General features: G+C 55.6%; 1 protein-coding gene across 2 annotated transcripts in view; it reads left to right on the top strand.

Moving 5' to 3' along the window:
* Window positions 1–7225, top strand: part of NECTIN4 (nectin cell adhesion molecule 4) — a 48105-nt gene extending 40880 nt beyond the window's left edge. For both annotated transcript variants that reach the window (XM_075908137.2, XM_075908138.2), the window contains exons 7-9: window positions 1096–1174; window positions 1797–1913; window positions 3836–7225. In XM_075908137.2, the coding sequence (XP_075764252.2) occupies window positions 1096–1174; window positions 1797–1913; window positions 3836–4099 (460 nt within the window). In that variant the 3' untranslated portion in view covers window positions 4100–7225. The remainder of the gene's footprint in view (window positions 1–1095; window positions 1175–1796; window positions 1914–3835) is intronic.
* Window positions 7226–14685: the final 7460 nt, after the last annotated feature.

Below are 14685 nucleotides of genomic sequence, written 5' to 3'. Positions count from 1 at the left end.
TTGGGGTTGGTCCTGCTTTGAGCAAGGGGCTGGACTAGATACCTCCTGAGCTCTCTTCCAGCCCTAGGATTCTATGGAATGGGGAGGCAGCTCCCTGATCACCCCACAAGATACCCTGACCCCTTGCCTGCCCATTGCCTTGCCTCCAAGCAGTCCCTTGGTGGGATCCACAGGACCCCCATAGAGAAGAGCTGAGGCCCTGCACATACCATGGCAGAAGCCCCCCCCCCCAGCGTGCAGCCCTCTCACTGGGTAGGGAGCATCAGGCCGGGGGCCCAGCTCCCAAGCTGAGCTGGGCGAGCAGCAGAAAGGAGTTGGATGGGAGGCCCAGTGGCAGTGTGGGACAGGTGCTGCTGGCTACTGCTGTGAGCTGCAGAGAGCGGCTGAGCAAACTTTACCTCCCCCCTCGTCCCTCTGAGTTCTGCTGATGCCCCTCAGTCCCCGCCCCCTGTTATTCCAACTATCCCCCCTCAGTGAGTTATGGTGCAGTCCAGGAAGTTGTAGTTTTAACCCCTGCCAGTAGGAGGCGACATATTAAAGCCACAGCCACCTGCGCCTGGCGAAGGTCGTGCTGTATTTCCGGCACCACATCAGCCATCACCTGGGAGTCACTTTGACACACAACTGAGCCTAGCGCAGGTTGAAATACTGCTCTTCACCCCAGGGGTGACCCAGATCTCAGCTTTACCCTGGTCCAGTCAGCCCCCCGCCCTGCCTGAAGATGCAGCAAGTGCTGACTGCGACCTGGGCCCCCTGAGCTCCAGCAGGAAGGAGACCCTCAAAGAGCCCTGCTTAGACAGGCCATGCAGAAAGCCTCCTCTCTTTCCTTGCCCCTGACTGGCCCCTCCCCTGGTGCAGCCACTCAAATGCTAGCACCCGGATCCTGCCTCAGGCTGCTCCTGGTGGGAATCAAGCCTCTGGCTTCCCTTATCATTATGCTAACCTCTGCCAGCTGGGATTCAAGAGACTGGGAGCAGGTCTCAGGAGCAGCCCTTGAGGCAGCTGGACCAGACCAGCCATGGGGTTTGATGAGAGCAAACAGCTCAGCCAGACCACGGATATCACTGCTCACCCTGGTGTCTCTCTGCCTGGCAGCGAAGAGGAGCTGACCCTAACGAGGGAGAATTCCATCCGGCGCCTCTACTCCAGCCACGGCAGCAACACCCGGAACCAGGTGAGGGAGGGGGGCATCCACAGGGTATAGTCAGTCCCCCCTCCCCTGCTATGATGATGAATTTTCTCCCTGAGACACAGGGGAGGTGGCTCAGTAAAGAGCCTGGCGCCCTCTGCAGGGAGCATGTGGAAACACATGAGTGAAGTTTGGGGGTTTTAGGAGATGGTAGATGGGACAGCTCAGTCCTGGGGTGGGAGGAGGGGGTCATGGGAGGCAGCTGCCCAGCCTCATGGGGATCACTGGGGACTGGGCCTGCACAGAAGTTTTCGGGTGCCCAGAGCAAAATCTGAAACTGAATCCCCCCACCCCTCCCAAGCAATATTAGCCTGGAGACAAAAGTATCCTGGCTGCAAAGACACTGTGGGGAGTCATGGGGAGGCGGGGGGGATGGCGTCTACCCCACATACACCCAGCAGCAATGGCTCACCCATCCCGTAGGCCTGAGGACCCAGCACATGGGGACGCTCAGCCTTGGCCCAGCCACCCCTGCAGCACTCTGGGGGAGAGGTCTTGTGCCCTGTTGGCTCAGTGCTGTGGGCTCAGGAGCTGTGGAAAACTGCCCCTTTTGTACTGCCAGGACCAGGCATTTCTCACCCTCTCTCTCTCCGCCCCTGTGTTTCAGACAGAGGAAACCCTGCACCTGCGGGAGGACAGCCGGCAGGGCAGCCTGCGGGGGGACAGCCGGCCGGGCAGCCTGCGGGGGGACAGCCTGCGTGGCACCAGCATCTGCTCCGTCATGGTGAGGTGCAGCCCTGGGCGGGGTGGGGGACGGATGGCATGAGAATCCCATGGGGTCAGGAATCAGATGGGGCTTTGGGGTCCCCTCCATGGAGCCCCTGCAGCCAATAGCTTGGCCTGAGCTGCGGGAGCCCCGGCTGTCATGGAGCACGATGGTCCAGGCCCCTGCTGCATCTCTTCCCCCCGCCCCCCCGCCCCCGCATTCCAGCTCCCCCTGGTCAAAGCTAGAGAGATGGGCCAAGAGCTGGTTAGCAGGGAGGTGGCTGGGGGGCAGGCGGCCCCTATGACAAGGCCCTATGTGCAACCAGGAGGGCACGATGCCAGCAGCCTGCAAACCTGCCTCCCTGTGGCACTGACACAGGCCCCTTGGCACTTCCTGCAGGCCAGGGAAGTCCAGGTCAGAGAGACCTGCTCGGGGCAGTGACTGCTGGGCCATGCAGCCCCCGCAGGTCTGCAGAGATGGGCTCCCTGCTCTGGCACACAAATGGACACACTTTGGCATCCCCACACACATTAGCTCCCACCTGGATATGCTCACTCACCCCCTTCACACACGCTCGCTCACAGACCCTCATGCTGGGTCACACCAGACATCCTCACACATACACACCCCCTCACACACACTAGCTCTCACACATTTTCATGCACATTCACTCACACAGATCCTCACACACTCCCCCTCATGCACGCTTTCTGACACAGATCCTCACACACTGGCTCACACCCAGACATCCTCACACATACCCTCTTACTTGCACACTAGCTCACACACCTCTTCACGCACGCTCACTCACACACATCTTCACACACACTCGCTCACACAGATCCTCACATGCTGCGTTACACCAAACATCCTCGCACACACACCCAACTCTCACACACACTAGCGCTCACACATTTTCACACACATTCGCTCACACAGATCCTTACACATTCCTCCTCATGCACGCTCTCTGCTACAGATCCTCACATGCTGGTTCACACCCAGACATGCTCACACAAACCCTCTCTCACACACTAGCTCACACACCTCTTCATACACACTGGCTCAGACCCACACCTCTTCACACACACACCCTCATGCACACTAACTCACACATCTCTTCACACACGCTCGCTCCCAACAGATCCTCACACATGCTGGCTCATTCATACTCATGTACACAAAACCTTACCATGGGGAACTCGGCTGTGCATGGGTACGGCTCACACTCACAACCCTCTCCCCCCCTCCAGGCCAGCCCAGCACACCCAAGCCGGCTCGAGCCATTCCTGCCCCCCAGGCAGCGGGCGCGCGACGCATGCACGGCCCCGCCCCCCGGCACACGGCACACCTTACAGCTGCCATCAGGCGCCCCCAATAGGTTGGCACCCTGGGCAGCTGCCCGGCTAGCCCCCCCCAACCCTTAATCCAGCCCAGAACACCCACCTTCTGCACACACACTCACCATCATCACGTTTCAGCCCAGAGCAAAACCTGGTGGCTCAGGCCCTGACCCCTGGCAGGACAAAGGGGAGCTGCACTCAAAGCCCCTGCTTGGCACACAGTGTTGGCGGGGGGAGCCCGGCCCCCAGAGAGCAGGTCCCTGGGCTGTGCTTATGCTGACCCCTGCTGGCCTGGGCTGGAAGGACCACAAGCCATGCACTGACAATGGCTATTCAGGCTCCTATAGGCTCTTCCCAGCACCAGAGAGGGTTAACCAGCAGGTAAGGGAGTGGGGCACGGCATGGCCCAGCTATTTCCCTGCTCCGCTAGCCTAGTGACTCCACAGCTCTCTCCCCAGCCACAGCGCCACCCAGTGGCTGTGCCGAGATCTCCCTGGGGATGGCTAGTGGCCAGAGCATGGGAGGAGCTCTTCCAGGAAGGGGGGCTCCCTGCACTGTCTCCCACCCCTACCTCCGCTGCTGTCTTTCCCCGCTCAGAGCGAAGAGACGGAGGGGCGCAGCTACTCCACCCTGTCGACGGTGCGGGAGATTGAGACCCAGACGGAGCAGCCCCCGGCCCCGGCGCCCGCCCCCGAGGAGAAGGCGAAGGGGGAAGATGAGGCAGAGGAGGAGGAGGAGGAGCGGGAGGAGGAAAACACCATCAAGGCGGCCATGACCCATTTTATGCAGGAGAACGGCACGCTGCGGGCCAAGCCCACCACCAACGGCATCTACATCAATGGGCGGGGACACCTGGTGTGAGCCCGGCCACGGGCACAGACTGGCCTGGTGCCACCCAGTGCCGGCCCCTGGACACATGGAAGCCCTGTGCAGCCTGCCAGCTCCTCCAGCTGGGACTGACCTGCTGAGCCCTTGTACTTACAGCCGGCCTCGGCTCTGGATTTCTGGGAGGGCGGATCCAGTTTACTGTGTTGCCAAAGGGTCTCTGGCCAACTGGGGGTGTCTTACCCGCCCCTTGCTTCCTGCGGCAGCTGCCTCGCTTCTCTGCATGGGATGCTTCGTGCCAGGCTGGCCCCAGGGCCCCATGCTGCTCTGAAGTCAACTCCTCTCTCCAACTCCTGCTGCTGTGGGCGCTGGAGGGTGCAGGATCTGCCTGTCCTTCCCATTTCCCGAGCCAGGCCTAGCTGGGAAACAGCGCAGACCGTGTGGGGGGGCTGACTGGGGGTAACAACTGTGGGGGGGCAGAGATGGGGAGGGCACTTCACCCTGCCTCCTGTAGGGGGCGACGTCAGCGCCATTGCCTCTAGCCCAGGTGGTGCTCGGTGTGAGAGTGGGACTGTGGAGTCTGTCAGTGCAGCCAGCAGGGATAACAAGCAGCAGCCTGTGAGCTCCCTGGGGCCGGTCTGATGCCAGTCCTGGGATGTCACCGTGCCCTGCGGCGCCCACCTGTGGCCGCGGGCACACTGGCATGACGGGCAAGTGAGCGTGGAAACACCCCAACGGGGGCACTTCGGGGGTCGGAATTGGCACCACCTGCCGGTTAGAGGAGTGCGAGCTCCTGCCTCCACCCCACACACTCAGCCTGGTCCATGGGGCTTGGCCTCTGGGCAAGACGAGGCGTGGCACCCCTGCAGCCGGGCTGTGATGAACATGACTGTGGAGGAGGGTCTGGACCAGCGCCGCTGGGCACAGACAGCTCCTGTGGTTTTCTCGGCTCTCCAGTTCCCAGCCTGCTGCGGTCGCTGGAGACTGGTGCCCCCTGGCCTCACGGGCCCCCCAGCACTCCAGGGCCCAGCCCTGGGAGCTAATCTGGGCCCCGCCAGGGTTGAGGAGCACAGCCTGGGTGGTTTAATGGAGGTCAAACTCCTCTGGACATGGAGCTGACTCGGAACCTGGGCAGGGGGCTTCCCCCTGCCCCACCTGACTGTAATGCACAAGTATTTAAAAGGCCTGGTTTGTTACTAAAAGGGGCAGCCATGTCCTGAGCCCCAGGCCCCACTGCTGAGCTGGGGCTTGGCGTGCCCGGGCAGTCACGAGCAAGGATGGGGCGGGGCACCTGCAGCGCTAACAGCACGCGCACGAACTAAAGGCCCAAGTCCCCTGGGCAGCCGCACAAGCCGCGTCAGATGCGGCACGGCCCCGCAGCTGGGTGCGAGCGCCACTTGCTGGGTTACACAGCTGGGCTGGCTTTGTTGGTTTCTCTCCTTGGAGCCCGGCCGGTCTGAATCTCGGCCCAGCATATTCTCCCAACCCCGGGTCACAAGGCCCGGTGGCCAGATCATCATGGCCCCTGGACACACTCTCCTCTGTGCCCTTCACCCCAGAGCCACTGGGGTCGGATCCTGAGGGCTGCTCCTGCCAGAAATGGCCTCGTTCCCGCTGCGGTAGGGGTCGGTTTTCAAGCCCAACACACCAGGGTGACGTTTCTGCAGGCAGGGGGTGGGGGGTAGAGTTGGCCGTTTATATAATTCCTTAACAGAACAGCGGCTCGGACCAGCTGCCGGGCCAGTCCCCTCCATGGAGTCAGTGGCAAACCTCTCCTGGACGTAGGGCCCCCTGCCCCGTCTGGTCATTGGCAAAGGGGCTGGCAATCCCCACGGGACGCTGGCACTGGTGTGCTTGGGAGGCCGGCTCACGGCACCAAGCCCGGTGGGGCCGACCGGAGCCTGTCCACTGACACCCTCCCTCGGGGCTTTGCCCCATGGCCGATATTTTGGGGAGGGCCCCTCCAGAGCTGACCCCCCCCTTCTCCCCCAGACGGCGGGAGAGCACATCTGGCCCGGAGGCGGAGCTGGGCTCAGTGTCCGAACCCCCCAGCGGCGTGAAGTCCACGGAGGGGCGGTTTGGATCCAGATCCCTGGGGTGAACCTGGATTCAGACTAACACAGTTTGGTCCGGCCCGGAGAGCAGTGCTGCTACCCCCTGGTGGTGATATTTATAATGTATTATGTATGGTTTATTTCTATGTTTTGCTGCCTCTCCATGGGCTGTTCTCAGGGCAAAGACGTAGGGTGGGAGGGTCTAAGACAAGGCATCAGCCTAACCTGGCTCTGAGGTAAACCCCCCTTTGGCTCCAGCAGGAGTGCAGTTAGGCTAAGCCTAAGGAGCCCAGCCATGGCCTCCAAGAAAGCCCTGCTGGCTAATCACAGTCACAGCATTAGAAGGGCTTGGGACGCGGCCAATGCTCTCGATCTGTCAGTGGGCAGAGGGGCTTGGGCCGTGCCCTGGGGTAGCTAAGAGAGATGGGAAACTGGCGGAGCAGGGTCTTTTCCACACTGTAGAAAGGGAGGGTTTGCTGCCTTGGCTCAGACGCCTGATCCATCTCATCTGGTCTCCTCGCCCCTGTGAGATTGGCTCGGAGCAGAGGGTCTTCTGGGTCCCAAGCCAAGTCACTTCCTCCAATGGCCAAGACCTGATCCATCAGCTAAAGACCAGATGTGCGTAGATGGCTGGCCAGATGTCCAGACTCCTGCAGCTGCCTCTGGTGCAGAGCGTGAGACTGGTTCTTACCCTCAGATTGCCTTGGGGAAGAAATTTAAATTAGGATTTTATAAAAAATCCCAAAGGTGCAGTCTGAAATTTGGATTCCGGTCTCCAAAGTCACTAGCAGCAGAGATGCCCAGACAAACAGACTGGTTGAGAGAGGTGGCAGCTGAGCAAGGTTGTGTTGGGGGGAAGGAACTGCCCATCTCCTGAGGGCTATGCCTGGGGATGGTTTGATTGTGTTGCGTTTTTGATTCAGAGGGGCTTGGGGGTAGTCTCTGGAGTTAGCGGAGGGAATTCCCTGTCCTATGTATCTTCTGTAAATGTCTGTGTATATAGAGCTTACTATGTGTATATAGATGTAAAGAAGACACTGCACACTGGTTTTGTTTTTTGTGATATGCACTGTTGGTTTTGTAAATAAATTCCCCATTTGGCACCCTGGGACTTCGGGTTAGTCCCTTTGCTTGTGCCCTCCAGGGTTCCTGGCCTGGAGGCAAAAGCAGCCAAACAGGCAGGAGGGAGCCCGGAAAACCTGAGAGCAAACAGCCCAGAGCCAGAGAGGAAAAAGGGAATGAATGTGAACACTTGGCTTCGGTCCACATGAGCAGTGACTAGCTTTGGTGCCCATGGCAGGGCTGTGTGTGACTGAGCAGAGGGAGTGAGAGAGACCTGTGATTTTTGTGTGCACACGTGTGTGCATGTGATTGAATGGTTATGGGCATGTGAGTATCTGCTTGCACTTCTGATTGTCTGTTTACATGGGTGAGATTGTATTTACATGCATGAATGTGTGGAGGCGCATGTGAGTGTGTGTTTGCACATGTGATTGTGTGTGCCCATGCAAATGTGCTTGTGGGTGCCCACTGCTGTAAGTGTATGTTTACGTGTGTGTTTTTTGTTAATGCAATTGCCCCTGGCGGGGGTGGATGTTCGTCTTCACTGCAAAGTCACTGCAGCTTGGCCTTTCTGCACATGTACACACTGACCCTGCTCTTGGGTGCCATGGTGTTGGGCACTCCAGCTGGCTACACCGCAGGGCTACACAGCAAAGCCCACATGAGCCTAACAAGTCAGCTAACGCTCTGCCATGTGGCTGCACTGGAAAGTGCAGGTGTGTCAAAGTCTATATGTATATAGGGTGTGTAGCTGTGTATATCAGCGTGTGTCAAAGTCTCTGTGTGTGGGTATGTAGCTGTGTGTATCAGTGTGTGTCCAAGTTTCTGTTTGTGTGTATGTGTATAGGGTGTGTAGCTGAGTGTATCAGTGTGTGTCAGTCTGCGTGCGTGTGTGTGTGTGGTTGTGTGTGTGTGTGTGGAGGGTGCGGAGCTGTGTGTGTCACTGTATATCAATGGGTATGTCTACACTACAAAGTTAATTCAAAGTAACAGCTGTTAGTTCGAATTAACTTTAATAGGCGCTACACAGGCAAACTGCTAGTTCGAACTTAATTCGAACTAGTAGAGCGCTTAATTCGAACTAGGTAAACCTCATTCCACGAGGACTAATGCCTAGTTCAAATTAAGTAATTCGAATTAAGGGGTGTGTAGCCACTTAATTCGAACTAGTGGGAAGCTAGCCCTTCCCAGCTTGCCCTGGTGGCCACTCTGGGCACAACCAGGGAAACTCTTCTGCCCCCCTCCCATTCCCGGAGCCCTTAAAGGGGCACGGTCTGGCTACAGTGCCCGTGCCAGGTGCAAGCCTGCCAGCACCCAGCCAGCAGACCCTGCACCTGGCACGGCTCGAGCCAGCCACCCGCTGCCACCCAGCCCTCCGCCTCTTCCCGGGACCAGGCTGGCGGCTCCCAGGAGCCTGCCTGGGGCTGCAAGAGGCAGGTGCTCGCTTGATCTAGTGCGCAGTTCGTGGGCCTCATCCAGGTTTGGGGGGAGGCCTCCAACGTCCACGACCTCCGCACTAGGCACAGGAAAGTGACCGCCTAGGGCAGGATAGCTGCCAGCCTGGCCACCAAAGGCCACATGCAAACCCAGGAGCAAGTTTGCATGAAAATCAAGGTGGTCCAGTGAGACCCCTGACCCTGAGCCCTGAGCTTAGAACATAAGAATGGCCATACTGGGTCAGACCAAAGGTCCATCTAGCCCAGTAGCCTGTCTGCCGACAGCGGCCAACACCAGCTACCCCAGAGGGGATGGACCGAAGACAATGACCAAGCTATTTGTCTCGTGCCATCCATCTCCAGCCTTCCACAAACAGAGACCAGAGACACCGTTCCTACCCCCTGGCTAATAGCACTCCATGGACCCAACCTCCATGACTTTATCTAACTTCTCTTTAAACTCTGTTATATCTAGCCTTCACAGCATCCTGTGGCAAGGAGTTCCACAGGTTGACTATTTGCTTTGTGAAGAAGAACTTTCTTTTATTAGTTTGAAGCCTGCTACCCATTCATTTCATTTGGTGTCCTCTAGTCCTTCTATTATGGGAACTAATGAAGAACTTTTCTTTATGCACCCTCTCCACACCACTGATGCTTTTATAGACCTCTATCATATCCCCCCTCAGTCTCCTCTTTTCTAAGCTGAAAAGTCCCAGTCGCTTTAGCCTCTCTTCATATGGGACCTGTTGCAAACCCCTGATCATTTTAGTTGCCCTTTTCGGAACCCTTTCCAAGGCCAAAGTATCTTTTCTGGGGTGAGGAGATCACATCTGTACACAGTACTGAAGATATGGAGTACCATAGTTTGATACTTCCCCTCCTTCTTCTTCCCCTGGCTTCCCCCTTCCAGCTCCCTCCTCCCAGGTTTCCCCCTCCCCTCTCCCACCCTCTCTCTTCCCCTCTCCCAACTCCTTTCCCCAGTCTCCCCAGAGGTTAATCCCCCTGTCCCAGTTTTGTTGAATAAAGAGAGTTTCTATTTTTGAACACACATGTCCTTTATTTTTTACATCAGGAAGGGGGGCTAGGGAGGGGTAAGTGGAAGGAGGTGAGGGAGGAATGGGCTATGAGCCCCCGATGGGGAGGACTGGGGTGGCTCTGCGGGCTCCTCAGGGTGGAAGCTCTCCTGCAGTCCCCCCAATTGACCCTCCCTGGATGGCAGCCTGCGGCAAGTGCAGCCGGGCTGATGGCCGAGTGCTGTGATGTGCTGTGTGTGGGCACTCAGGGCACTTCAAGACAGGACTGCTTTGCTGCCCCTCATCGAGTTAGACAAGCAAGTGAGGAACCCTGAGAACTGTCTGTCCAGGGTGGGGGTCGGGTCCCTTTAAGCACAGCCCTCGGCTAGCCTGAGGCAGCAGCTCCACGCTCTAAGTCCTAATCTGATGCCCTGCCGGCACTGCTTCCAGACAGCCTTAACTTCGGTTCAGGGTCCACTCAATGTGGACATGCTAGTTCGAATTAGCAAAACACTGAAGGCTACGTCTACACTGGCCCCTTTTCCGAAAGGGGCATGTTAATTTCACAGGTCGTAATAGGGAAATCCGCGGGGGATTTAAATATCCCCCGTGGCATTTAAATAAAAATGTCCGCCACTTTTTTCCGGCTTTTAGAAAAGCCGGAAAAGAGCGTCTACACTGGCCCCGATCCTCCGGAAAAAAAGCCCTTTTCCGGAGGATCTTATTCCTACTTTGAAGGAATCTTATTCCTAACTTTGAAGTAGGAATAAGATCCTCCGGAAAAGGGCTTTTTTTCCGGAGGATCGGGGCCAGTGTAGACGCTCTTTTCCGGATTTTCTAAAAGCCGGAAAAAAGCGGCGGACATTTTTATTTAAATGCCGCGGGGGATATTTAAATCCCCCGCGGATTTCCCTATTACGACCTGTGAAATTAACATGCCCCTTTCGGAAAAGGGGCCAGTGTAGACGTAGCCTGAGGGTATGTCTTCACTACCACCCTAGTTCGAACTAGGGTGGTTAATGTAGTCATACGAACTTGAAAATGAAGCCCGGGATTTGAATTTCCCGGGCTTCATTTGCATGTTGCCGGGCACCGCCATTTTTAAATGTCCGCTAGTGCGGACTCCGTGCCGCGTGTAGCCATTCCACAAGGCATACAGATAGTTCGGAATAGGAAGCCTAGTCCGAACTATCTAGTTCATGCCGCGTGTAGCCGTGGGCACGGAGTCCGCACTAGCGGACATTTAAAAATGGCGGCGCCCGGCAACATGCAAATGAAGCCCGGGAAATTCAAATCCTGGGCTTCATTTGCAAGTTCGTATGACTACATTAACCACCCTAGTTCGAACTAGGGTGGTAGTGTAGACATACCCTAATTCGAACTAGTTTTTAGGTCTAGATGCACTAATTCGAATTAGCTTAGTTCGAATTAACTAATTTGAATTAAGTTAGTTCAAATTAGTGCTGTAGTGTAGACATACCCACTGTGTGTCAGAGTCCATGGAACAGTTTCCTTCCAAGCTCAAGTGGATGCTGTTTCACAAGCTGAGCCCTGCCCTGCATCATGCAGCATCTTCCCCAGTGAGCAGTATCCATGGTTAGGGGCCAAAGGGGAGGCTGATGCTGGAGCCTCAACAGGGGCAAACCTCCCTTGGCATCAGGAAGGGCAGAGCAGCCTTGGTGCTCAGGGAGGCAGAGTCTAGGACAGGTGGGTGGGCTTGTGTAGAAAACCTGCTGTTCCCAGCAGGGACTGCATTAAACTCACATGACAGCTAAGTTAGTTCAACTGCTCGAGATAGTTAAGACCAAATCAGACTGTGAAGCCCTTCAAAAAGATCTCACCAAACTGTGTGATTGGGAAACAAAATGGCAAATAAAATTTAATGTTGATAAATGTAAAGCAATGCACATTGGAAAACATAATCCCAACTATACATACAATATATGTACAGTTTAACTCCAACTACTCAAGAGAGAGATCTTGGAGTCACCGTGGATAGTTCTCTGAAAACATCCACTCAGTGTGCAGCAGCAGTCAAAAAAGCAAACAGAATGCTAGGAATAATTAAAAAAGGGATAGGGTATGTCTACACATCAAAGTTAATTCAAAATAACAGCCTTTATTTCGAATTAACTTTACTAACGTCTACACAGCCAAACCGCTATTTCGAAATAAATTCAAAATAGTGGAGCACTTATTTTGAATTTGGTAAACCTCATTCCACGAGGAATAATGCCAAATTTGAAATAGCGAATTCAAAATAAGTGCTGTGTAGACACTTATTTTGAAATGGGGGCCTCCAGCCTTCCCAGGGTGCCCTGGTGGCCACTCCAGCCTCAAACAAGAACACTCCTCTCCCTTCCCTCCCTTCCCGGAGCCCTTAAAGGGGTTGGCTCTGGCCACAGTGCCTGTGCCAGCTCCAATCCTGCCGGCCCAGAGCCAGCAGTCACTGCCCCTGACCCAGTGGCCCCAAAACATGAGCCAGCAAGCCACTGGCAGCCAGCCCTCCACCGCTCCCCAGGAGCAGTCAGCCAGCTCCCAGGAGCCTGCCAGGGCCTGGAGAAGGCAGGCGCCTTCCTGGTCCAGGCTGGAGATCAGGGTGGACCTAACTTAGGTTTGGGGGGGATGCCCCTAACGTCCATTATCTCCGCACTAGACGGAGGAATGTGGCCGTCTATGGCAGGATAGCTGCCACCCTGGCCACCAAAGGCCACATGTGAACCCAGGAGCAGGTTCGCATGACAATCAAGTTGGTCCGGCAAGACCCCCCAACCCTGATCCCTGAGTTTTCTCTCCCACTTCTTCCCCTTGCTTCCCCCTTCAGGCTCCCTCCTCCCAGGTTTCCCCCTCCCTTCTACAACCCTCGTTCCTCCGCTCTCCCACCTCCTTTCTCCAGTCTCACTAGTTACATCCTCTTTCCCAGTTTTATTAAATAAAAAGAGTTTGTGTTCATGAAAATACGTGTATTTTATTTTACAAGAGGAAGGGGGGCTGGGAGGGTAAATAGAACAAAGTGCAGGAGGAATGAAGCAGAAGCTCCCAGTGGGGCAGACCAGGGAGGCTCTTAGTGATCCTCAGGGTGGAAGCTCTCCCACAGGGCCTCCTGGATACTGACAGCTCCGATGGACTTCCTGGATGGCAGCCTGCAGAAAGTGCAGCCAAGCTCGCATCAACGCATTCATGAGAAGCACCAGAGTGCCCAGGGGAAGCTCTGGCTCCATGTTGCAGAACGCTGTGGTGTCCCAAGTGAGGGCAACCAGAACCCGCAGAGACACAAATGCTTCGCTGTCCCTCATCGAGGTAGGCAAGCAAGCAGCGAAAACTGAGAACCTTGTCCCTTTAAGCACAAGCCTCAGATAGCCTCAGGTCGCAGCCACACAAATAAACTCCTGACCTGATGCCCTGCTGGACCTGGTTCCGGCTGGCCTTCAATGCAATTCAGTGTCCACGCAGTGTGGACGTGCTATTTCAAAATAGCAAAACACTATTTCGAAATGCATTTTGTGTGTAGATGTGTTATGTCTAAATAAGCTATTTCGAATTAACTATTTCGAAATAAGACATTTTGAAATAACACTGTAGTGTAGACATACCCATAGGCTACGTCTACACTGGCATGAATTTCCGGAAATGCTTAAAACGGAACAGTTTTCCGTTATAAGTATTTCCGGAAAAAGCGCGTCTACATTGGCAGGATGCTTTTCCGGAAAAGCACTTTTTCCGGAAAAGCGTCTGTGGCCAATGTAGACGCGCTTTTCTGGAAAAAAGCCCCGATCGTCATTTTTGCAATCGGGGCTTTTTTGTGGAAAAGACTACTGTGTTGTCTACACTGCCCTTTTCCAGAACAGTTTTTCCAGAAAAGGACTTTTGCCCGAACGGGAGCAGCATAGTTTTTCCAGAAAAACACTGACAATTTTACAGTAGATCATCATTGCTTTTCCGGAAAAGCAAGCGGCCAGTGTAGACAGCTGGCAAGTTATTCTGGAAAAGCAACCGCTTTTCCGGAATAAGTAGCCCAGTGTAGACACAGCCATAGGGAATAAGACAGAAAATATCTTAATGCCTCTATATAAAACCATGGTACACCCACATCCTGAATACTGCATACAGATGTGGTTGCCTCATCTCAAAAAAGATATATTAGCATTGGGAAAGATTCAGAAAATGGCAACAAAAATGATGAGGGGTTTGGAACGGGTCCCATCTGAAAAGAGATTAAAAAGACTGGGATTTTTCAGCTTAGAAAAGAGGAGACTAAGGGGGGATATGATAGAGGACTATCACAGCGTTTCCCAAACTATGGGCCGCAGCCCGAAATACCGGGCCTCAGCGTGGCTGTCAGGAGGGAAGCAGGGCAGGGCGGTCTGGGAGGAGGTGTGTGTGTGGAGGAAACCAGTCGCCGGGAAGCAGGATTGGGGGCCGCAGGGCTGTCTAGCGGAGATCGGGGGGGCAGCTGGCCGGCTGGCGGAAGCAAGGTTGGGGGCAGTGGGTCTGTCCAGCAGAGATTGGGGGCGGGCAGTGGAACCAGGGCTGGACGAGGGAGATTGGGAGGAAGAGGACTGGAGAACCAGCCACCGGAAGCAGGGCTGGATGGGGGCAGTGGGGCTGGTCGGGGAGGGGGTTGTCTGAGACAGCGGGGCTGACTGGGAGGAGATCGGTGGAGGATGGGGGAAACTGGCCGCTGGAAGCAGGGATGGATGAGGGCAGCAGGGCTGGATGGGGGAAATTGGGAGGAGAAGCGGATGGGGGAGCGAATCGGCCAGCAGGAAGCGGAGCTGACCCGGGCACATGCACACCCGGGCACACGAGTGAATCCGGCCCCGGGGATTCCCCTCCCATACCTTCCCTTGAATAGTTGTGAACTGCCTGGCTGGTAGACACACTCACGCAGCATGAGCACATCTACCAGCCAGGCAGTTCGCAGCTACAGACTGATACACCTAATAATAATAAAACTTACCTAATTAGAAAATTTGTTTCCCGGAAAAAACCCTCAAAAACTGGACTGTCCGATACAAAACTGGACACCTGGCAACCCTATCCCTTCGTGCACCCTC

Source organism: Pelodiscus sinensis, chromosome 22, assembly GCF_052426305.1.
Source record: "Pelodiscus sinensis isolate ZL-2025 chromosome 22, ASM5242630v1, whole genome shotgun sequence".
Classification (NCBI taxonomy): domain Eukaryota; kingdom Metazoa; phylum Chordata; order Testudines; family Trionychidae; genus Pelodiscus; species Pelodiscus sinensis.
This window is presented reverse-complemented; position numbering and strand designations above follow the sequence as displayed.